The sequence below is a fragment of the Daucus carota genome, chromosome 9, assembly GCF_001625215.2.
Source record: "Daucus carota subsp. sativus chromosome 9, DH1 v3.0, whole genome shotgun sequence".
In the NCBI taxonomy this organism is placed as follows: domain Eukaryota; kingdom Viridiplantae; phylum Streptophyta; class Magnoliopsida; order Apiales; family Apiaceae; genus Daucus; species Daucus carota.
This window is the reverse complement of record NC_030389.2, coordinates 28,379,644-28,405,148: the sequence shown is the minus strand read 5'-3', so window position 1 is coordinate 28,405,148 and position 25,505 is coordinate 28,379,644. Positions and strand designations below refer to the sequence as shown.

The following is a 25,505-nucleotide window of genomic DNA, read 5'->3' as shown; positions in this document are numbered from 1 at the left end:
CAAATCCAATATCACAATCAAAATCTGCAATAACAATATTAAAGGTATCAGTGAGATTAGAAAGTACCTGAGATACCTGTAAATCTGTCCTGAAGTCCTGTAGCTCTGGATTGATAGCAGAATCAGCAGGTAGAGGCTGAGAAGTGGATTGTGGTGGAGGAATGGTATGTGTATGTGTAGGTGAAGGTATTGGTTCAGATTGAGAGGGAAGAATGGAGGCTTGTTGGTCTGGGAAGAAGTTGTATTGTGGAGGGGATTGGTGTTGAGATTGGTGAGGAGAATTGTATGATGATTGGTGAGGTGATTGTTGTGGTGAATTGTAAGGAGGGTTGTAGGGAGAGTAATGTGAGGATTGGCTGGATGATTGGTAGTCTTGGAGTAGTTGAAGTGGTTGATAGTTTTGAGGAGGTGATTGTTGTTGCGGTTGTTCTTGTGGTTGAGCTTGTTGTTGTTGTTGTTGTGGTTGATATTGTTGTTGTTGTAGTGGTTCTGGAACTTGTACAGGCTGAAAAGGAACACTGAATTGCTCGAGCATGAATGGAGTCACCACCAGTGGTACATTGTCATGCTTTTTCTTGTTGACCAGCCTAGTTTGGATCTTGGCACAAGTCCTCTGAATAGGAACAACAGGAGAATCGACGTACATGTGCCTATCATCAGCATTCATCTTATCATTCATGAACAACATCAGGAATCTGGGGTAGAAGCATTCAACTTTGTCATTCTTTTGAATTGATCTCTGTGCAACAGACCCCATCTTCCTGATAATCTCCCTCAGCAATATCTTCCCAAAATTGATTCGACGGTTATAAGCTATGCTGAATCCAAAGATCTGCAGCATTGAAGATATATTGCCAAAATTCTTTCTATTTGTGGGAGCAAACACCTTGGCAAGGGTGTCAAAGAACACATCCCATTCAGCTTTCAGATTTCCCTTTGACATCTTCGGGAGAAAAATCTGACCCTGATAGTGAATATCCTGAAAGAACTGTCTCAATTCATCCTCTGAGGGATCTGGCTCAAAATTGTCCCTAGGAAGTCCTAAGATCCGGTTCACATCATCGACAGTGATTACAATACGTTTCCTATTAGGCAGATCCCCTATGATCTTGTAATTCTCCAGAGTCGTAGAATTGACAGCATTTGAGTAGTAATCAAAAAGAGGTTGCAGCTTAATCGGAATATCTGCAGTCAGTGCCGTACTGACTAAACTCTGTCTCGAAAGAAATCTGACCCAAGTCCGGAATCTATCAGAGCAGTCATCAGGATTAAGGCTGGCACAGTAGTTAGTCTCAGCAACCACGAATTCTCCGGCCATTTTTAATAATTAAAAATTGAATTAAGCGAGAATTTTTCAAATTAAATGTGAATTCTCAAATGTCTCGCAAATTTCAACTATTAATTAAAGCTGATTAATTAATTAATAATTCGAAATATTAACAAAAATATCGAATTAAAATTTAATTAATCTTAAATGGCACTTAATCAATTAATCCAAAAGCTAGCCAAACAAACAAGTCCTTAAATCCAAATAACCCAACAATGCCAAACGCGCCCTTAAATCCAAAAGCCCCAATTTCAAATGAAGAACCCTAAAATCGAAATCCAAGCAACCGGTTTACAGGAATCAAGAGCAAACGTTCCTCACAAATCGATGAACCCAGATTTAAGCAAGAAAACGCACAAATCACACCAAATCAGTCCAAATTTCGGCAGAGTTTCGACTTGATCAAGTCGAAAACGAGTAACCAAGCAAGCTTTTAAGCTTGAAAACGTGATCAAAGCAAGTTTTATCGAATAAACTTGAAAACGAAGGCAACTGAGTGTGTGTATATGCGATCGTGTATGTATATACGCAGTGAAGAAGATGAAGTTGGCTAAGACAAACGATTGTCTTGAAGGTTGATTTAAATCCCAGTAAGACAATGGCACATTGTCTTAAAGGTTGATTTAAATCCCAGTAAGACAATGGCACATTGTCTTACCGAACTGAAAACGGGGGGTAAGAGCAACGTCTAGTAAGACAATAAAGATTGTCTTACCGAACGAAGAAGGGTGATAGCAAGAAAGACAAAGTTAATTGTCTTGAAAGAGGGGCTAGAGGCGCTCGGTAAGACAATTAAGAATTGTCTTGCCGAGCCTCATAAGCCACAGAAAGACAAATTATTGTCTTGCCGAACAAAACAGGAAAAAACAATATATTAATAATTTGATTTTTGATTTGATTTTAAAAGATAAAACGTTTTGCAATTAAAATCAAAAATCTATAATAAAAACAATACTATCTATTACACAAATATTTTGTAAATTTCAACTTTAATTAAATATAAATACTTATGACTTTAGCTTTAATTCAAAAAGATGAATTAACTTAAAATCAAATATTTATGCTTAATTAATTTTGAAAAATACAAAATAATTACAAATAATTATCTAAATGCTTAGGGAATATTACAGGGGAGAGTGTATGAGCACTTAGAAAGTTACAGACCAACATACAAGCATGCATAATTACTCAGAATATTATCAGATAATATACAGAAAATCATATAAAATCTAATAATATAGATATAATTATACAGACAATAATAAAAAAAATAAAAAAAATACAAAAACATATAATGCATGTGAAAAATATATACAAGAGAACTATGTCATATTTAACATCCCTAACTCACAAACCAGCTTAGAGAAAGTGGATTCATCCAGTGGTTTAGTGAAGATGTCAGCAATTTGCTCAGTCGTGGGTACAAAATGTAACACCACTGTACCATTCATGACATGTTCTCGTATGAAATGATACCTGATATCAATGTGCTTGGTTCTTGAATGTTGAACCGGATTGTTGGAAATGGCTATGGCACTTGTATTATCACAAAATATGGGAATTTTGTTTACTACAACACCATAATCATTCAGTTGGTTCTTGATCCACAAGATCTGAGCACAGCAGCTACCAGCAGCTATATACTCAGCTTCAGCAGTAGAGGTAGACACTGAGTGCTGCTTCTTGCTATACCAGGAAACCAACCGACGTCCTAGAAATTGACAGCTTCCAGACGTACTCTTCCTATCAATCCTGCATCCTGCATAATCAGAATCTGTATAGCCGGTTAAGTCAAAACCAGTATTCTTAGGGTACCAAATACCTAAACCAGGTGTACCCTTAAGATATCTAAAGATTCTTTTGACGGCTATAAGATGTGATTCCTTAGGATCAGCTTGGAACCTAGCACACAAACATGTTGCAAACATGATATCTGGTCTACTTGCAGTAAGATAAAGTAGAGAGCCAATCATACCTCGATAGCTTGTGATATCAACTTTCTTACCAGATTTATCCTGGTCAAGCTTTGTGGCAGTGGCCATGGGTGTCTTTGCCGGTGAAGAGTCTTCTAGATTGAACTTTCGAAGAAGATCTCTGACATACTTGGATTGGCAAATAAATATTCCATCATCCTTTTGGCTTACTTGAAGACCAAGGAAGTAGGACAGCTCACCCATCATACTCATCTCATAGTTACTCTGCATCAACTTAGCAAATCTCTTGCACAAGTTATCGTTAGTAGAACCAAATATAATATCATCAACATATATTTGTACAAATATCATATCCTTATCATGCAATTTGTAAAAGAGAGTTTTGTCTATGACACCTCTAGTAAAATTGTTTTCAATTAAAAATTCAGAGAGAGTGTCATACCATGTCCTTGGTGATTGCTTGAGTCCATAGACAGCTTTGAATAGGAAGTATACAAAATCAGCAAACTCTGGATTCTCAAAGCCAGGAGGCTGTTCCAGATATACTTCTTCTTCTAGCTTTCCATTCAGAAATGCACTTTTCACATCCATTTGATATACCTTGAAGTTGGAGTGTGCAGCAAATGCAAGAAATATTCTGATGGCTTCAAGACGAGCAACTGGAGCATAGGTTTCATCATAATCAATTCCTTCTTCCTGAGAATAACCTTTTGCAACCAGTCTGGCTTTGTTTCTCACAACAATGCCATCACCATCTAACTTGTTACGGAAGACCCATCTAGCTCCAATTGTAGATTTTCCTTTTGGTCTTGGAACCAGGGCCCAGACTTCTTGTCTCTCAAATTGATTGAGTTCTTCTTGCATGGCAAGAACCCAATCAGGATCAGCAAGTGCTTCTTCTATTTTCTTTGGTTCTAGTTGAGATAGAAACCCAGAGAATAGGCATTCATTTGTCGTAGCACTTCTAGTCCTTACACCAACATCAGGATCACCAATAATCAGATCAAAGGGATGATCTCTGCTCCAAATCCTTTCCCTTGGAAGATGTGTCCTTGATGATTCAGCAGTATTATCATTAAGCTGAAGTGTGTGACTAGTTGATCCATCAGCTCCCCCTGAGTTGTTGCCAGGTTGACTTGATGATCCACCACTGGCATCAGTGGAATCTCCAGCATTATTGCCATTTCCTCCACCATTGCCTGGATCATTATCATTGTTGTCATCTCCTGTTGCAACCTCAGGTGGAATATCATCATCTAAATCAGAGTCTGGATAGTTGTCAAACTTCAGAGACTCAGATGGATCAGCAGATTGTAAACTTGGAAGTTTAGTGTCATCAAATGTAACATTGACACTAACTTTCACTGACAGAGTATCAATTATAAAAACTCTATAAGCATTATTTGTATAACCAACAAAAATTGCTTCAGAAGCCTTTGGCTCAAACTTGTTCAAGTTCTCTTCACCATCCTTGAGAACAAAACACTTGGCTCCAAAGACATGAAGATGTTTGACATAAGGTTTCTTGTTGTTATACAAATGAAATGGAGTTTTCATATGATCCTTGTTGATCAAAGTTCTATTCTGGGTATAGCAGGCAGTAGACACAGCTTCAGCCCAAAAGTACAGAGGAAGCTTTGCTTCAGCAATCATAGTCCTTGCAGCTTCGATCAGTGTACGATTCTTTCTTTCGACGACTCCATTCTGCTGAGGAGTTCTTGGTGCTGAATACTGCCTTCTAATTCCCTTTTCAGAGTAAAAGTTGATTAGAGTTTGATTTTTAAACTCAGTTCCATTGTCTGATCTTACAGCTTTTACAGGAACGCCTTTTTCCAACTCAACCAACTTGATATGATCAATTACTGTTAGGGGAGTTTCATCCTTAGAAGCCAGGAAGTAAACCCAAGTAAATTTTGAGAAGTCATCCACAATAACCAAGGCATATCTTCCTCCATCAATGGATGCAACATTCACAGGGCCAAACAAATCCATATGCAACAAATGAAGTGGATCTGTAATGGTATTGATGGTTTTGCCTTTGTGAGATGCTCTCTTCGCTTTTCCTTTCTGACAAGCTTCACAAAGATCATCAGTTGAGAATTCCAGGGAAGGCAACCCTCTCACTAGATCTCTCTTGACTAGAGAGTTCATGGTTTTGAAGTTGAGGTGTGAGAGCTTCTTATGCCATAACCAACTATCTTCAGCAGACGCTTTGGCGTAGAAACAGTGAACTTCGTTTCCTGGTCCTGAAGACAAATCAGCTACGAATATATTGCCTTTCCTTATGCCACATAGTGAAGGACGCTTATCCTTGATATGTTTAATGATACATATCTCCTTTTCAAAATGAACATAATAACCTTTGTCACAGAATTGACTGACACTCAGGAGATTATGTTGAAGTCCTTCAACTATTGCAATATCTTCTATGATGATCCTTCCAATTTTGTACTTGCCATATCCCACAGTACGACCTTTGCTATTATCAGCAAAACTGACTGTAGGGCCAGCTCCTTCTCTTATGTCCTCTAACAGGGATTTATTGCCAGTCATGTGCATTGACGCTCCACTGTCAAGCACCCAGGTAACACGAACAACTCCACTGGCACCCTGCAAAAGACAACTTGATTAGACAGTCTTTGGGACCCACACTTGATTGGGTCCGGCAGTCTTAAAGAACTGATTTCTATTAGGTAATACAACAGAGCCTCTTGGACTGATACTTGGTTCAGACTTGACTGAACTTACTTCCCTAACAACAGCCTTATAAACCTTAGTTTTAGGCTTTGGAACATAAGTCTCCTTCCTAACATGAGTAGGACTAGCAGTCTTTGATCTTGCATGCTTGTTGTTTGTGTGTTGTCTAGGTGATGTGTTTTCATTTTTAGCATGCAAATTTTTAAAATAGGCAGACATCAAATTGAAAGCACAAGTCATACAATTATCAACACTACAAAATTTATGACATGCATCAAAAGCAGGAACAACAGGAGTATCAGTCACAATAATAGGAACATCAACAGATTCTACTCTACTATTGTTAACAGTTTTAAAATTCTCAGTAGAATGGCATCTATTGTTTCTGTTCTTACTATTCACAAAGTTATTAGGCTTGTTGAACTTAGTTCTTTCAGAGTTGACACCTAAACCAGCTTTAGGCAACCTAACATTGCCTTTCACTTTAATTGGTTTCAGGTTTGTCAGAATCTCATCTCTCATCTCATTACTCTCTTTCATTTTAAGGTCTTCCTGTTTTAGTTCATATCTAATGACAACAGGAGTCTCTAAAAGAGGTTCAGCTTCTGAGGTTTTAAACAAAGGTTTAAGGGAATCTTTCAAAACAAAAGGAATCCCTCTCTCTTCAGCACTCTTCTTAAAAGGAGTAATGTTACTAGCCTTACCTACAGATTTGTTATAGTCAAAGCCTATTCCAACAGTTCTCTTGATCTCTTGTTTATCATTAAGTTCTTTGACTATCAAGGAGGCATCCTTAAAGGCTTTACATTTCACTTTCTCTTCGTCTAGCTGAAGTCTTAAAGCAATCTCACCTTTCTCTAGAACTTTGACTTTAGCACATTGCAATCCTAAGTCCATAGTCAATTGTTCTATTTTAGGTTTTAATACTTTCATCTCATTCATTTTATAAGCATGAATTTCTAAGACTAAAGTATCAATTTTAAGATTGGCAGCTTTCAACTTTTTAATAGCATCATCTCTTTCAAGTCCTAATTGCATAAACAGTTTAGGGCATGTAGGATCTACCTGAAAGCTTCCAGCAGGAGGAGGTGAAGATGATCCAGCATCAGCCATGAGAGCAACATTCCCAATCTGCTCTTCTTCATCACTATCTGTATCATCCCAGCTTTTCCCTTCTGCTAGATATGATTTGCTCTTGAAGCTTTGACTTCCAGAAGTACCATGATGCTTTCTTACTAAGGCATCATACTTCTGCTTCAGCTCATCATACGAATCTTTTCTTTTTCCTTGAACCTTGGGCTGTTTGCATTCAGTTGCAAAGTGTCCAGGTTCACCACAATTGAAGCATTTGAACTTGCTTCTGTCCACCATCCCAGTCTTGTATCCTCCTTTGCTTGTAGAAGATGAATAGCCTCCCTTCTGAAACTTACTAACAGTAGGTTTGTATTTATAGGAAGGGTTCTTCCGGAATCTCATGTTTCCAAACTTCTTGGCAAACAGTGATAGAGATTGATCTTCTAACTGTTCAAGCTCTTCCATTGTATAGAACTCTTCGTCACCACTGGAAGAAGCAGTTTGACCAATCTCAGGTACAACAAATTCCTGAGTAGTCTTAGAAGGAACAACAACATCCTTCTTCTTTTCTTCCAGTACAGGTGACTCAACAACTAGAGCTCTCGAATGGTTCTGTGTTTTACCCCAGCCATATCTCTGTTTACTCTGAACTTGCTCCAATTCATAAGTTTTCAAAACTCCGTAGAGTCTTTCCAGAGAAATCTCATTCAGATCTCTGCTTTCCCTGATGGCAGTGATTCTGTGTTCCAGATGTTCAGGAAGGGTTAAGAGAAACTTCATGTTGACCTCTTTCTTGTCGTAGAATTTCCCATTCAGATTTAAATTATTTATCAAATTATTAAGTCTGATAAATACTTCTGAAATCCCTTCACCGGGATGGGAACCAAACTGTTCATACTGAGCCATCAGTATCTCTTTCTTGTTTTCCCTAACTTCCTCTGAGCCTTCATTGATAATCTCTAACGTATCCCAGATTTGCTTGGCGTTCTTACAATTTACAACAGCATTGTACATCACTGGATCTAGAGATTCAACCAAAATTAGTTGAAGAGCATCATCTAAATTCATCTGTTCACTCTCTTCATCTGTGTACTCAGAAAGTTCTTTCAGAATGACCTGATGAGGTATCAACACACCATCCTCTTCGTGTGCTAATATGACCTTCATAGGGGTAGTAACACCTTTGTCTAAAATCCCAATGTATTTTCTGTTCGCAGTTCGAAGGAATAGGAACATGTGCCTTTTCCATAGGCCAAAGTGTTCCTGGCTGAACGGTGGGATTTTAATGCTACTGATCTTTTGCGTACTCATTTTTAAGGATTTGAAATGAATAGTGTTTGGATGAGATTTGGATTTTTGAAAGAAAAATATTTTAAATTAAAATTAATTTTTGGAATAAAATTAATTCGAATAAAAAATATTTGGACGTTACAGAGTGTGTATAGGATCTGATACGGAAAAATGGTATCAACCGCTCTGATGCCAATTGTTAGGTCCAGATATGATTGTAGAAGGGGGGGTTGAATACAATCAGTACCAAATCGTCGCGGAAGTGAATCTGATTGAATATGATTTGTTAATCAGATTTTAATTAATTAATATAACAATGTTTGAAGTCGTTATATAATTAAAATGGTTCAGTTTTAATGTCCACTAAAGTTCGTAGAATAAATTCGACAGGGTATATTCTAGATTTAGTGATTAAAACAACCGGGCTATCAAAGCACAGAAAACTGTGGATATAACGATCAGGCAAGTTACGAACAACTTGAAAGCTTTACAAATGCTTTGATTACAAAGTGAATGAACACTAAAAATGAAGGATGCAATGCCATATTTATAGGCAAAGCATTTGTACTTGTAAGACAATTGAAAGACAAGACAATCTAGAAAGGAAAGACAATTTAAATGTCTTACAAAGCCATTTACATAGCAGAAAGACAGTCCACAAGAAGGGTAAGACAAATAAACTTCGGTAGGACAATTCTGATTGTCTTGCAGAAGCCATTCGGCCAGACAATCTTGGATTGTCTTGGCAGAAGACATTCGGCCAGACAATTAAAGATTGTCTTGCAAGCATCACAAGGCTTCGGTCAGACAAACTGATTGTCTTGGCACAAAGCATTCGGTAAGACAAAGAGAATGTCTTGAAGACTTTCTTAACCATTCGGTAAGACAAAGAGAATGTCTTGGCAGTTGTCTTCACCTTCGGTAAGACAAAAAATATTTGTCTTGCAGTCATTCAATGAGGTTCGGTAAGACAATTCCAATTGTCTTGCTGAGCTTGAGTAGGTGATTGAATGTAATATGTAGATTATATTTAAATAGAAAATTATCCACTCAATTAATTTAATCATATAAATTCATAAATTAAATTAATTCGAGAGTGAATTAATTTAACAAATAAATTACATAATTAATTTAATTATTTGAGAAGTGAAATAATAATCTATTAAATATTTAATCACCCATTTTTCAGTAAAACTGCTTCCCGTCTTCTTTAAACATTAATAACTCCGTCTTGATCAGTCGAACGAACGAACCACCAACTCTGCTTGACTTCAAATATTTAATTTGAATAACTGATACACAGATGTACTGTCTGGTTCATCTGTATCTAGTTAAATCAAATATTCTTTGTCAAATAAACATTAGGAAATTGATTTGTTCGTCGAGTCTTTGTCTTGTAAGTACTTCTTCATTAAATGGAATCTTCTGATGAAATAAAGTATAGAAACTTTATATCTTCTGAACTCCTGGACGTGCCACAAAAGATTATTTGTGCACTGAGGCTTGAACATATTAATGAACTTCTTTCAGTGGTGTGCAGCAGCATCCTGGAATTTATCTGACATATAATTCCCATAAATCATTTGACGTTCTTCGTACGGATTCCGTTGTCTTGCTATTTACTGAGCTTTCTTATCTGAGTTGAGTTGTACCTCTTTAAATACAAATAGGCTGAACATATGCCTTTCAATCAACATCAGAAATGAGTCCGTGGCCAGTAAGCACAGTTACAGAAAGCCCGAATTGCTGTGCAAATTGCACCACACAACTTATGACATCAAATCCATTAGGGATTTCAAGAAAGACTGTTTCCATGACAGAATGATTGCTGATGGCATTCATTGGCACACCGTTGGTCAACGGTGGTTAAAGACCCATCAGAATTGAACGAATAATGAGGAGCTCCTCCATGGCTCCCTGGAGCATGAGATGAGGATCCACCCAAGCTTTTTGAATTACTCATCCCTGTGAAAATGTTATTGCTCTGAACTAAACAATGAAAGAGATAATATATATAGCGTGTTGCACTATATGATATAATGTGGGTTGAGCATATATGAGTTTTCATTTGTGATTTTTATTATTTGTATAAGTTTAAAAAGATAATAAGGTATATGAGATTTCTCCGTTATTGAATAAAACAGCTGTACTCATGGAATTTACTGCTAGGGACAATACTTTGCATATTCTTTCATACATAAAATCTTTCCCCTGATTGATAGAAGAGATATATATGCTGAATTCATAATTAAATTTATGAATTTTTATAGATTATTAAGGATTTTGATTCTATGCAGAATCTGGGGTGTTGACATTAAGCATAATCCAAGTATATATAGTCTATCAAAATCTGGTTAAAAGGAAAAACTACAATAGAGATGTAGCAACCCCAAATTCTCAAGTACTTATAATTAATATCTAATAATTTTATTTTTTAATTTTTTTTTGCCGAGTAATAACTTTATTTTCTAATTGCGAAAAAATTTACTATTCATAAATAGAGGCGAGTAATAATTAAATTAACATTATTACTCTTTGATTAAAATTAGAATAACGTAAGAAATATTTAATAATCTATTTAGTTATTTATATAAGTACCCTGATGAGGAAATATATAATAACTGTGAGTGATTTTTTTTAGTTATTATATATTTATGAGGTTACTAGATACTCAATAACAAGTATATTGCGTTTAGCTAATTGGATTATTTTTAAATTAATAGCGGTAGCAATAAATCTAAATATTTAGATAGTCGCACACGGATATTATTTGCTTTATACACATAAATCAAACAGAAAACACTATCTGTGTCCGAAGCCGACATGACTCCTCTTCATATATTTTTTAGATCTTTATCTGAATGCTCTCCTCTTCCCGACTCATCGTTGAATCTCATGTCCGAATTATGTATCTCATCTATTCTCGTCTCTCATTGATTCTCAATATCTCCAATTGAGTCCTCATTTGAAGCACATTTTTGCGGATTTGAAGAACTCATAATCTCCAGTAAAGAATCTACATCATCTATTCACCCCGATTGAAGCCTCATTTGGAGCTCATTCTTGCCGATTTGAAGGTATTACAACACTCTGCCTCTTCAATTTCATAAAATTTGTATTTAGGGTTCCTACTTTGAGGATTTGGGGATTTTGCCGATTTGTAGTCATGCTTAATTAAGTTAGTACATCTTAATTTTGGGGAATTAACATTAGGTTTTACAGTACTTTATCTCTCCATGTGTGTTTTGATGTTCTCTATTTGGTGGTTCTTGTATGTTTCTTCTTTTTTGGTATAGAGGCTGTTTTCTGATATGGTTGTTTGTTCTTTACAATACTCTACTTCCCCATCTGTGATTTGATGTTCTCTATTTGGGGTTTCTTGTATGTTTCTTCTTTTTTGGTATAAAGGCTAAATAGATTAGATTATTTTACAAGATGGACAGGTCTTGGTTGGTGGCTGATAGAAGAACAAAGGAATTTCAAAGAGGAGTAGATGAATTATTGTTATTTGCATTTGAGAACGACTATGATGAAAAAAAAATCAGTTGTCCATGTTTAAAATGCGCACATAGCAAGTCCTGGAAAGCTCAAACAGTGAGGTGCCACCTTTTTCAACATGGTATAGATCAGACCTACACGCGTTGGATATGGCATGGGGAGTTAAATACCGAAAGCAAGTCTCCTGCAGAAGACATAGCTAGTTCAGAGTCTGTGAACCAAATCCCGATGAAAACAGAAAATGATGATATTGATGATGATATTTCTCTTGATTCCGCTGATGTATTTAACCATGTTCAATCTGAACATGAACCACTATATCCGGGGTGTGAAGGATTTACAAAGATGAAGGCTTTGGTAAAGTTATATAACTTGAAAGCAAGATACCAAGTATCATATGGTTGCTTCTCTGAACTTCTACTGTTGGTTGGTTCCATGCTCCCGGAAGGCAACACTTTCCCATCTTCATTTAGTGAAGCTAAAAAAAGCTGGTGCACTTTAGGAATGGAGTATGAAAAAATTCATGTATGTCCAAATGATTGCTTATTATATCATGGAGAAATGGATGAAGATGAGACAAGCTGTCGTATTTGTCAAGCCTCTAGATGGAAGTTGAACAAAAAAGAAGAAGAATTGGAAGGGGTTCCAGCAATGATTTTATGGTATTTTCCGTTGATACCACGTTTGAGGACTTTATTCAATTCTCCACAAACAGCCAAGGACTTGACTTGGCATGACACGGAGAGAATAAATGATGGTAAATTGAGACATCCAGCGGATTCAAAAACATGGAAGGAAGTCGACAGTAAGTGGCCAGATTTTTCTTCAGATTCTAGAAACCTCCGCTTGGCTTTGTCCTCAGATGGATTCAATCCCTTTTACAGCACAAATATTGATTATTCATGTTGGCCAGTTTTAATGTCAATCTACAATCTCCCACCCTGGCTTTGTATGAAGAGGAAGTATATTATGCTATGTTTATTGATATCCGGGCCAAAGGAACCTGGCAATGATATTGATGTGTTCCTTCAGCCGCTCATTGAAGATTTACAAAAGTTATGGACCGGAAAACAAGTTTATGACGCATACAAGAGGGAGTACTTTTTGTTGCGAGGCATCTTGTTATAGACAATTAGTGACAATCCAGCCTATGGTAACTTGTTAGGGAACATTGTAAAAGCGTATAATGCGTGTCCTGTTTGCGTTGATGGAACAAAAGCAACGAGGCTGGCTAATTACCATAAGTGCGGCGTGGTCATGAGGCATCGGAGGTGGTTGCCCCGTTCACATCCATATCGCAGGAAGAAAGAAGACTTTGATAACACAGTGGAAAAGGAAACTGCCCCAATTCCATTAACCGGAGAGGAGGTGCTTGAAAGAACAAAACATTTGAAGTGTCATGTCTTTGGTAAGACACAACGCCAACCTCGATTCAAAAAAGGTGATGTTCGACCTATTTTTGAGAAGGTTTCTATATTTTTTGAACTTGAGTATTGGAAGTTTTTGCCGGTTAGACATGTTCTCGATGTGATGCACATCGAGAAAAATATTTGCGAAGCTTTACTTGGTACTATGCTTAATATACCCACGAAGACAAAAGACAAGGAATCTGTCCGGCTAGACATGGCTGAAATGGGGATAAAAACGGAGCTAAGACCAAAAACTCCCGGGAAAAAGGAGAAGTTACCATTGGCATCTTGGAATTTAACTCATTCAGAAAAAAAGTAGTTTGCTCGTCATTTCTTGGCATGAAGTTGCCTGATGGCTTTTGTTCAAATATTAGAAGTTTAGCTTCGATAGAAACTCTTCGACTTACTGGAATGAAATCTCAAGATTGTCATATGATCTTGCATCACCTGCTCCCAATTGCGATATGGTCGTCACTACAAAAACGGGTCAAAAACACTGTCATTAGATTCTGTCTTTTTTTTAAGGCAATCTGCAGTAAAGTTATTGAGGTTGATAAGTTGGAGAAAATGCAATCCCAGCTGGTGGAAACTTTATGCCAACTTGAAAAATACTTCCCTCCTTCCTTGTTTGATGTTATGTTTCATCTCTCGGTCCATCTTGTACGAGAAGTAGAGCTTTGTGGACCAATTTTTCTTAGATGGATGTATCCTTTTAAGAGATATATGAAGATATTTAAAGGATATATAAGGAATTGGGCTCGTGCATAAGGTTGCATTGCTGAGGCCTATGTTGCAGAAGAAGCTGTTGAGTGTTTGGTGAACCATGAGGAAGCGACTGTTGGGTTACCAAAAAATGGTAGGCATAGGAAGGATGTTGTTTGTAGGCCATTATCTGGTGCATCAGTTATAACTCCGAGCTACAATGATTTGCATTTAGCCCATTTATGTGTTTTACAAAATACGGCTACGATTAGGCCATATTTTAAGTAAGTCATTTCTTAATTTTCTGCTTAATTGTCATATTATATATCATTATTCTATTATTTACATAGTATTTTCTAATTGTATGCAGGGAACACATGTGTTTTTTGATGACCAAATATCCAGCAAATGAAAATAATGAAATGTGGCTAAAGAATAAGCAAAATGATACATTCCCAGAATGGTTCAAAGAAAAGGTATTATGTGCCCTTTATTTATAGCATTTCTGTGCATTTTTAAAATTGTCACATAAGTCATTTTATAACTTTTATGTTGTCTTGGGCAGATTGCTTCAGATTTGCTTGACGAAAAGGAGATATCAAAAGAAATAAGACGGATCGCAGATGGGCCCAATAAGGATGTCCCTACATTCAATGGTTACAAAATGGATGGGATTACCTTTAGCACCAAAGATCGTGATGATGCACGTAATGTTCAATGCAGTGGCGTGTGTGTACAAGCTGATACCATGGTTGTGTAGGGTAAGGATCAAATTGTTGAGCATGCCTCACCTACATTTTATGGAGTTATAACAGGTATATGGGAGTTAGACTACAACAGCTATAGGATCCCAATTTTTCGTTGTAATTAGATTGATATGAACAAATGGACTAAGGTAGATGACTTGGGTTATACATTGGTTAATTTGAATAAGTTGGGGTTTTTTAATGATCCATTTGTGTTGGCAAAACACGTTAAGCAAGTATGTTACATAGATGATCCTCTTGATAAACTATGGTCCGTGGTGTTGAAATTACCCGAGAAAAACTATTATGAGGACAATGATGAAGAAAATGAGGGATCCGTGGAAGTAGAACTTGAGAATGAGTGCTTTGTGCCGAATTTCCCGGATGTTGATTTAGACGAGGACACAACTAGTTACATGCGAGATGTAGATGAACTAATTCAACTTTCATGATGTAATTTAATTTGATTCTTAGTTTAGTGATGAACTAAAGTAACTTTTATGATGTAAGTTAGTTTTCTTGTTTTTATCTCTGTTGGTTGGCTCTGTTTTCAGTCATATGTGTTAGATTTGTTGGTGTGCCTCTGTTTTTAGGCTGGTTTGCTCTGTTTTTCTGCTATTTTTTTTCCCTGATGGCAAATCAGACAAGCGTTTTTGTCAAAAAAAGGCTTGTCTGATAAACATTTACATAACGCTAAACAAAACAAGGCTTGTCTTTAAAGTCTATTAACAACACTTTTACGGAACAAACTGTTGTATGTTCCTTAAAAGTCATTCAGTCAGACAACATTTTATTTATTAAAGGCTTGTCTATAAGGCCATGTTACGATGGTAACAAAAACATTTGTATGTTAGCTTTCCGATCACACAACACTATATAGAACCCTTGTTTGAACTGCTCGTAAACAACACAACAAATAAAACACTTGTCTATTTACAACAATGGTTTCTTGAACTATTGTGTGAAGTTTCTTCACACATCGGCTCTAAAAACAGTTGTCTAACATGCATAATTACACAATACCACAGTTAAGATACCGTTGTCTGATTGAATTTTCTAGACAACATTTTTTAACCATTGTAGGTCGTGGTGTTAAACAATAGTTTTTCGAGGACGAAAAAAAAGTGTTGTGTCTTTGTTTCGGCCAACGCTTTTTTCAACGTCCGTTGTCTGATCAGTGTTGTCTGATGCCAGTTTTGTTGTAGTTATGACTTTAAATCTTTTAAATACTTCAAAGGCTTCTGATTTTTTATTCAAAAAATATACCCAAGTACGTCGAGTGAAATCATCTATGAAAGTGATAAAGTACCTTTTGCCACTGAAAGATCCGGGTGTAATGGGTCCACATATGTCTGAATGTACCAGATTGAGTCGCTCTCTTGTTCTGTATGTTGTTCTCTTTTGGAAAGAGTTTCTCCCTTGTTTTCCATATGTGCAGCTTTCGCAGAACTTACCATCAAATATAGTATCAGGTAGTCCGTGTATCATGTGATTTTTTGCCATCAACTTGAAAGCTCCATAGTTAAGATGTCCGAATCTCTTGTGCCACAAAGATGCCTCGCCTTCTTTGATTTGTAAAAATATTCTTGTGAATATTCCATGTTCACCTTGAACATTCTATTGCTTTCCATCTCAGAACTTAAGACAACCCTACCAGTTTTGTCTCTTAATTGCATCTGCTGCCCCTTTGTAAAAATTTCGTATCCCTTTTGCAACAACTGTCCAACACTTAAAATATTAACTTTAATATCTGTAACATAGTATACATCCTCTATTGCTCCAGTTTTTCCATTCTTCTTAGAAAGCCTATTCTGCATTTTCCCATCACCTGAACTTTTGATGCATCTCCAAATGAAACGCTCCCACATGCTCCTTCTTTTAGACTTTGAAACAAATGATGGTGCCCACTCATATGATTACTTGCACCTGTATCCATGTACCATGTTGACTATTGTCTAGAGTCACTCTTTTCTTTGCGGTCAACAACAAATTTCTTCCTCTTGCTTTGTCACCAGATTTTTACATTCTTCATTTTCTTGTTATGCCAGCACGCCTTTGAGATGTGCCCAAATTTGCCACAGGTATAACACTCTTTTCCTTGAGTTGTTATTCCTGATCTACCTTCATCTCTGAAAGATTTTTTGACTCCTCTATTGCACAGACAATATTTTCAAATTTGCCTGTCAAAAATCTAAGGATCTTCTCTACTATTCTTGCTTCAGTTATCTCCTCTCCATTGTTCTTTAGTTGATTTGTTATCTTTTCCACCCTTGTGATGTAATCTGAAACACTTTCTGTCTCCTTCATTGTCATAGATTCCATTTCACCTCTAAGTGTTTGTAAACGCACTTGCTTCACCCTGCCTGCCCCCTTGAATGTCTTAAACAAGATGTCCCAAGCCTCCTTGGATGTTTCAGCTCGTGCAATCTTCTCAAAAAATGAATCTTCTATTGCATCCTGCAAATCACTTAAAGCTCGGTTGTCTCTCTTTCTTTCATCCTTTAATTTATTTTGTTGAGCTTGTGACAAAGCTCCCAGATTTTCAGGTTCTGTGAAACCATCTCCGACCATCTCCCAAGTTTCTTCAGCCTTTAACCAAGTCTTCATTTTTATGTTCCAAGTGTCATAGTTGAGCTTTGTGAGTTGTGGGATGGGAGTCTGTGTATGTGATGAACCTCCAGCCATGCTTCTCCTTCACCTAAGCTCTGATGCCAATTTGTTGTGATTTTATATGTTTATTAATGTTTTGAAAGGATCTAAATAAGAAGAAGATGGGCATAAATTATAATGTGTGTATTACTTAAAAGAGATCTGCTTATATAGGCAGATTAATACATAGAAATTGAACAGATTTTCTGAACCTCCCAAAATACAAGGCTATTAAATAAGATGCATGAACAACTTCATTCATGTATTTAAATTTCCAAGAGAGATAAACCAAATAGATTAGAGATTATAGTCAACACTTCATGAGCCATTTCTTGCGCTGCATTCTATTTGGGACTTGAGTGACAATGCGATCTGTTTTGCCGAGTTTGAAGTTATTTTGCATGGATTATGAAAACCCAGTTCAACACATCTGGAAGCTCCTGATTGTATTCCCCACATGACCGCTTTGACTTTAGTCCTGTGATGCATAAGGACACAAGCTCCCCACAGTCTCCTGCCATCTGCATTCATGAGAACACCAACCCCGTCGTAGTTGCCATTTGGAAGAGGACCTTCTGATGAAAAGGGGTGAACATTCATCTTGACACAATTTTCTTTGGGAGGAACTCATGCAACATTAATTCATTGTGACAGAGATAGAGATGCAATACAGCCTACTAATGAGATTGTATAAAGGGAAAGACCCAGCCATTGTTAACTTATGACAGTAATACTACGAATCACGCAGGAGTACTAAAGCACACGAATAGGTGATATCTATTCCTTGGACTCAAAGTCTACTGAATGCAAACATATTTTGATACAAAATTTTGACACTAGATTTATTTTTTAAGTGTGTCCTCTTTGCAAGAATAACTGACTTGTTAATTGTTATAGGTTATTTACTTATATTCTATACCGAGAAATAATTCACAGCTACGTGCTATTGAAAAGATCATATTATATATTTTTAAGATATATTTTAGTTAACATTATTAAGTACACATGCAGGTATAAAACCTCTCATGAATATTAATGAATTCTAATGCATGTAATCTTAAAAATGTTCTATTCCTTTAAAGGGTTCGCATATCTGTTCATATTCACCTCACAAAACTTCCCAATGTTATATTATGTTTTTACCAATCAATTCTTTCTGTTTCTTTCCTTGGCTGCAGTGTGCTTATTTGGTTCTTTAGTATAAATTACACCATATTGATTTTTCTTTCTTTTCAAAGTTGCTCCATGATATATATATCTCGAGAAAAATCATATACATGAAAATTAGTGTAATTTTCTCTTCTAAAGAATTATTTGAAACATTTCATGTAACTTTAAAAAATAATCGAAAGTATACATGAAAAGATCAATCCATATTATATGGACAAACTTTGGAATCTAAATAGACCAAATACACCTGAAATCTTCAGGATTAAGAAAGAACAATACAGCTCAAACGATACATACGAGCACACAATCTTTGTAAATATGAGCACAATTTAAAATTGATGAAGAATTAAAGAGTGATACTAGAGGTGAGCACTGAGTAGATAATAACCGCAATATTAATAAGGGTAGCAGATTTTTAACACAAATGCCTCAACCAAAGCAAATTTAATTAAACATGTGTTGGAAATTTGACCTGCATCATGGTCACCAAATGATTCTTATATATGCATATACAATCTATTATATAATGCAATTATGTATATTAATATGGCAATTATTACAGATCATAAAAGAGCGACGACTTTTGACATTTCTCTTATAGTAATTTTTGGTATTTCTCACAATGTATTTTTTCCGATATTGATTTTTGGTATATAATACACGGGGAATGATATATACGAGCACTCAACCTTTATAAATATGTGGACAGTTTAAAATTTGATGAAGAAATAATGAGTGATACTTTATTTGTTGGTGAAGGGGAGTGTCGAGTAGATAATAATTGCAAAAATAACAATAGCATATTTTGAACACATATGCCTCAAATAAAGCAAATTTAATCAAACATTTGTTGTAAATTTTACGTGCATCATTTTCACGAAATGATTCTTACATTTGCATATACAATCTACTATATAATACAATTCATGCATATTAATATGGCAACTATAATTGATCACAAAAGAGCGACCACTTTTGACATTTATCTGGTAGTGGCTTTTTGTATTTCTCAATATACCTGGCAGAAGCAAAAAATACATGTAGAATGTTAAAAAAGAAAAGACATACCTATGAACATCATTTCCACTGCATAACGCCATTTTCTGCGGTTACAAATTAAATAGAAAAACGGCTTGCTTAATCATTACTTACATTTTCACGCTTCTCTAGAGTGTGTATATACATGATGAAGAGTATCAAAGAACTTACTGGATGAAGGATGATAATAATTCTGAAAAAACATTTTATAATGCAAAAAATATTGCAGCAACAATGATTGCAATAATGTCCGCATTGGGATTGATAACCACGATAGTCATCATTCCGAAAAGAGTGTAGTATAGCAGGGTGAAGAACGTGAAGAATACATACCAAAAGAACTTCGACCGCAATTTCGGCGGTCGAAAATGACTAATTTCGACCGATCGAAATTAGTCATTTTCGACCAGAATTGGACGGTCGAAAAAGACCGCTTTACCTGTAGTGATGGTTGGAATAGGATTTGGATCTCACCCTAAATTTGGATCAATCCAAATTTGGATATATGGTTGGAGTTGGCCTAAGATACTCTCAGAACAACTGATTTCTCATGTCTTCATCATTGCTCTATTCCCTAATTTCCCCTCCTCTCCTTTAATTTCATTGCAGGGACAAAAAATATTGGTGTGTCTATATACAAGAATCAACAAACTGAGTTAAAGTTTGTTTAGTATTGTAATTTGCACAAATTTTTATAATTCCAAGTCATTTTCAAGAAAGCCACCCCGGATATATCTTGATCCTTATTCTCTTATTTTATTTCATTGATATTTATGTAACTTATAATTGATTTCCAAATGTATTTTCTGTGTGCATACCAAATTAAATAAACTAATACATAGCAAAAATAAAGTCCTACCCCTAACCAAAAGTGCATATTAGGAAAAACATAAGGAATAAATATTTGAAAATGATTTATTTGAACTGAATAGTTTATCAGAGTACATGGCTAGTGGATCTCTTGCACTGCAAAACAACACTAAAGAGATAAGAATTAAAACATCAGACTTGTGTAGAAACGGCAAGAACAAGAGTAACAACACTTGCTGCTTTCATCTGAGAGAGAATCTGTCCTCCCATAACATTACCTGCAGCATCTGCAAATTGAACATGGAAACAACTAATAATGTTTCCAGAAGCAGCATTTAAACAACTGTAAGCCCCAGAAAACGAAATTATCTGGAAGCTTGTAGAAACGCATGGGGGAGGGATTGCATTGAGTGGATACGCAATATCAACCTCAGAAATGAGTCCCTGGCCAGTAAGCACAGTTACAGCAAGCCCGAAATGCAGTGCAAATTGCACCACACAACTTATGACATCAAATCCACTAGGGATTTCAAGAATGACTGGTTTGTTGATGCCATTCACTGGCTCACAGTTGGTCATTAAAGACCCATCTGAATTGAATGAATATTGAGGAGCTCCTCCATGCCTCCCTGGAGCTGTAGATATTGGGCTTGTTAAACCATTTTGGTTTGAATTACTCATCACTGCGAAAATGTTATTGCTGTGAACTAAAGAATGAAAGAGATAAGTATATAGCCTCTCAGCTGATAGCATATATGAGTTGTAATTTGTGATTTTTATTGTTTATATGAGTTTAAAAAGATAATAAGGTATATGAGATTTTACTATTATTGAATAATACAGCTCTGTTCATGGAATTTATAGCTAGGGAGAATCTTTTGCATATATTTTTCATGCATATAATCTTTCTACTCACTGATAGAAGAGATATATATGTGAATTCATAAACAATTTATGAATTTTTATTGAATATAACAGATTTTGATTATATGCAAAATCTGGCGGTGTATTGAGTTGAGATTTTGAACATGTGATTTTGACTTTATGCCCATTTTTGTTAAAATGTCATAGAATAGAGTTGATATATATATAGTTTAGGATTGAAGCATGTGATAAGTGGATTTTATATCCACCTGGAAGTCTTCGTTTCGGCTTAAATCGATGATCTGGCCTCAAGCTTTTAATGTTTTTGATATATTTTAGTGTTGTGATGTGTATGTTTCTTGGGAGGAGGACGAAGAAGAGAATCATAGCTTTCATTGAAAAAAACGGCGAAGCAATTGGATGCGGTAGTCAAAAGTTATGGACAAAGAAGCGGGCTGCTGAGTAGGGGCACCCGCCCCGCTGTGGCGCACCCGCCCCACAATCTGGGCGCGAATTTAAGCCCGTTTTGCCCGTTTCTGATCCGTTTGAAGGCCCGTTCACTGGGGAAGTTAAACGAAGGCTTGGGGGACTTAAAACATAACCTAGAAACATTCTAAGGAGCACGTGACGGCTATGGAGAAGATCAAGATCGAATTTCATACTTTTTACTTTTGTAATTCTTCGAAGTAGGCGTAACTTTGGATGGTCGTTTCGGATTTGTTTCTTAACACTTATTCTAGTACTTTGAGTTTGTTTTTCCTATTCCATACCATGTTTACTCTTATTCCCATGATGATGAGAAGTTCGATTATGAACTAATCATTATCGTGAGATTCTAGCGGATTTATATATGGATTTCAGTAGTTGATTAGACTTAATTATTTGTGTGATGAATGTTGATTTCTTTGTATTGGTTGTGCTTATTCTTCTTGGATGCGTAGCTAACATCTTAGATTGTTTGTTAATCTTTATTGAAGCGACAGTGGATATATTGATTTAGAACTTGCCATGCGAACATAGGATTATGTATTCGATATACATGATTAGTGGTGTGATTTTAACCATCTTGCATCGCCCTATGTAATCCTGATAGATAACTTGTTCATCAACCATTATGTTTTCAAATTCTATAGACATATAGGGTCTAAGCATAATTGGTGTCTATTTACCTTCTATCTTAATTGTGGATGTGTAGCAGTATGGTGCACGTATAACGACAGTTAGCGTGTATCAGTTTCGTGTTATCTGATTAGTTATCAACCATCACATATCGATAAGGCATAACTCTGAATGGAGTATATAATGAAGTTAGAATCCCATGTTTTATTCTCATAAGTAATCCAGTTTAATCACTTAGTTTAATATTCATAGTTCAGTAATTCGATTCTATTAGTTAATTTAGATAAAAACCAACCAACTTGTTAATTGTCTGAGCATTGGATAATAATCATACATTGGTGCATAAGTGCATATTTCTGAATACACCAGTCTCTGTGGGAACGAACTGAATTTGTATCTATACTACTTGTGACCACGTACGCTTGCGTGATTTTGTGCGAACAAGTTTTTGGCGCCGCTGCCGGGGACTCGGTGTTATATTTTAGTTTATGTGCTTGTCATCAGTGGTCGTTAAAGTTCAGTGACTTGGATTCTTTTCTCACTTTTATTTCGTTTGTGTGTGTTTCAAGTACTTGAGCGACGTGTATGCGAACACGTTCTCAGGCCCGTAAAGAAGCATTGGCAAAAGCAGAAACGATAGTGAGCACTACAATGGGTGATCGACCACCAGTTGCGAATGATACTAAGGCTCTTAAGGCTTTCTCTGAGCCTAAAATCAATGATATTCCGTTGAGCATTGTCAGGCCAGCGATCGAGGCCAACACTTTTGAGATCAAACCGAGCACTATTCAGATGGTACAGAACTCAGTGCAGTTTGGGTGTTCTCCGACAGAGGATCCTAACACTACAAGAAAACAGATCAAAACCGACCGCACAAAACCGACCGTAGCATTTAAAACTGACCGATGGTCGTGTGATCGGTTTTAATTCGTTGAAATCACAAAACGACGATGCTCTTGTCGACGTGGCTACAAATAAAACCGACCGTCCACAACGGTCGGTTATATGTATGACATGGCACCATTATAACCGACCGTTAGGCATGGTCGGTTTTGTTTTTCGCGGAAAAATAATTAAAAATTAGTTTAAATAAAAATATCTGTGCGTCAGCCCTTTAAAACGACGGCGTTTTTTTTGTTTGGTACTAAAACCGACCGATTGGTCGGTCGATTTTAACCTGCAACTTTTATATCACTTTTTAGCTAGTAGTGAGCTCACATTCACTTGAAATAAAAATCAAAGGAGAAGAAAGGAGCTAAAGTGGGAAAAAATTATTGCTTGCAAACATTTCAAGTAAGTGATTTTCATTTCTTTGCATTAAATGTGTGTGTGGTGGGTGTGTTAAATGTGTTTGTTATATTAAATGTGTGTGTTATTACATTGAATGCTTGTATTGAATGTATGAAATTCATGTGAAATTATTTGTTAAATGTATGTGTTATTACATGTATGTATTGAATGTATGTGTTATTAAATGCATGTGTGTGTTAAATGTATGTGTGTGTTAAATGTGTGTTAAATGTGTGTTAAATGTGTGTGTAGATGACAAACTTGGATCGAAGTTGGATTAGTAATCAAGTGCAAAGTGATAAAATTTCGTTAACTCCGGAATATAGGAATGGTGTAGAAACATTTTTAAAATTTGCAAGTGAAAATGGAATGGGAGAAGATGGTACAATGAAGTGTCCTTGTAAACGTTGTAGGAATTTGAATTGGTTAAGTAACGATGATGTTAGATTCCATTTACTTGCTAAGGGGATGCTTGAGGGTTATACCGTTTGGACATCACATGGTGAAGAAAGAGGAAGAGAACGTAGTCGAACATCGCATAATCATTATTGTGTTCGGGAACCTACGAGGGTAGAACAACCGGTAGATTTGAATGCGATGCTACATGATTTTGCCGGTGAAAATTCTGAATTTTATAACAACTTGGATACGGGAACTAGGAATGTAGAAGAAGTTCCAAATGATAGTGCAAGAAAATTGTATGAGGTGATTGTTGAAAATGGAGCACCTATTTATCCCGGTAATACGAAGTATACAAGATTAAGCTTTACCACAAAATTGTTAGAATTCAAGAATATCTCACATTGTAGTAATAAGGCTTTTGATAGTTTGCTTACACTTTTTGCGGATGTATTACCAAAAAAACACACGTTGCCCCAAACTTATTATGAAATGAAGAAGATAATGAAGGGTCTGAGGGTTGAATATCAAAAGATTGATTTATGTGAGAATGATTGTATGTTATTTTATGGAGATGACAAGGATAAAGTTGTGTGTGATATATGTGGTAAAGATCGTTATCGGGATGTTTTGAGGAAAGATGGTAAAAAAATACCAAAAAAAATATTGAGACATTTTCCTTTGATTCCTCGACTACAACGCTTGTATATGTCAAAACATACATCCGACCATATGAGATGGTACAAGAATCGAGATGTCAAAGATGGAGAAATTAGTCATCCCGCGGACGGAGAAGAGTGGAAAAATTTTGATCGTCGATATCCATCATTTGCTCAAGAAATTCGTAATATAAGGCTTGGCCTTGCAACCGACGGTTTCAACCCATTTGGCCCTACCGGGAAAAAAACATATAGTGTGTGGCCCATAGTAGTAGTTGTCTACAATCTTCCGCCATCAATGTGTATGAAAAAACCCTATATGTTTATGACCGATATAGTGCCGGGTCCGAATAGCATTGGCAAAGATATTAACGTTTGTCTAAGGCCTCTCATTGATGAATTGAAGATATTGTGGAATACAGGAATTGAAACATATGATCAATCTTCGAAATAAAATTTTACAATGAGAGCGGCTCTTATGTGGACAATTAGTGATTATCCCTCTATGAGTATGATAAGTGGATGGTCGGGTAAAGGAAAATTAGGATGTCAAGTGTGTCTTGGAAGTGTGCAAGGGTTTCAATTAAAACATTGTCGTAAATGTAGTTTCTATGGCACGAACCGAATATTCCTTGAACCAAATGATCCACTACGTCGGAAAAGTAATTTGTTTGATAATGCGGAAAGAAGATTGTTTCGTGGTCGTTTGTCCGGGGAGGGTGTAAAGGAGTTGCTTGATGGTTTAGTTTTTCCACCACCCGGAAAGACTAATACAAAGGCGAGGAGTATCGGATATGGGGAAGAGCATCATTGGACTCATGTTCCAATTT

The 25,505-nt window shown here is 36.2% G+C and overlaps 3 protein-coding genes across 3 annotated transcripts; 2 read left to right on the top strand and 1 right to left on the bottom strand.

Moving 5' to 3' along the window:
* Window positions 1–11,757: 11,757 nt before the first annotated feature.
* On the top strand, window positions 11,758–15,129 carry LOC135149564 (uncharacterized). Its single transcript, XM_064085305.1, has 7 exons — window positions 11,758–12,934; window positions 12,986–13,544; window positions 13,766–13,908; window positions 13,999–14,215; window positions 14,302–14,407; window positions 14,497–14,682; window positions 14,803–15,129. Exons 1-7 carry the CDS (start codon window positions 11,758–11,760, stop codon window positions 15,127–15,129), a joined length of 2,715 nt encoding a protein of 904 aa, XP_063941375.1.
* Window positions 15,130–20,536: 5,407 nt separating this feature from the next.
* Window positions 20,537–21,025, bottom strand: LOC108204117 (AT-hook motif nuclear-localized protein 23-like). The gene has a single exon (XM_017373418.2). It carries the CDS (start codon window positions 21,023–21,025, stop codon window positions 20,537–20,539), a length of 489 nt encoding a protein of 162 aa, XP_017228907.1.
* A 1,887-nt stretch (window positions 21,026–22,912) lies between these two features.
* LOC135149563 (uncharacterized) lies at window positions 22,913–25,129 on the top strand. Its single transcript, XM_064085304.1, has 2 exons — window positions 22,913–23,122; window positions 23,870–25,129. Exons 1-2 carry the CDS (start codon window positions 22,913–22,915, stop codon window positions 25,127–25,129), a joined length of 1,470 nt encoding a protein of 489 aa, XP_063941374.1.
* Window positions 25,130–25,505: the final 376 nt, after the last annotated feature.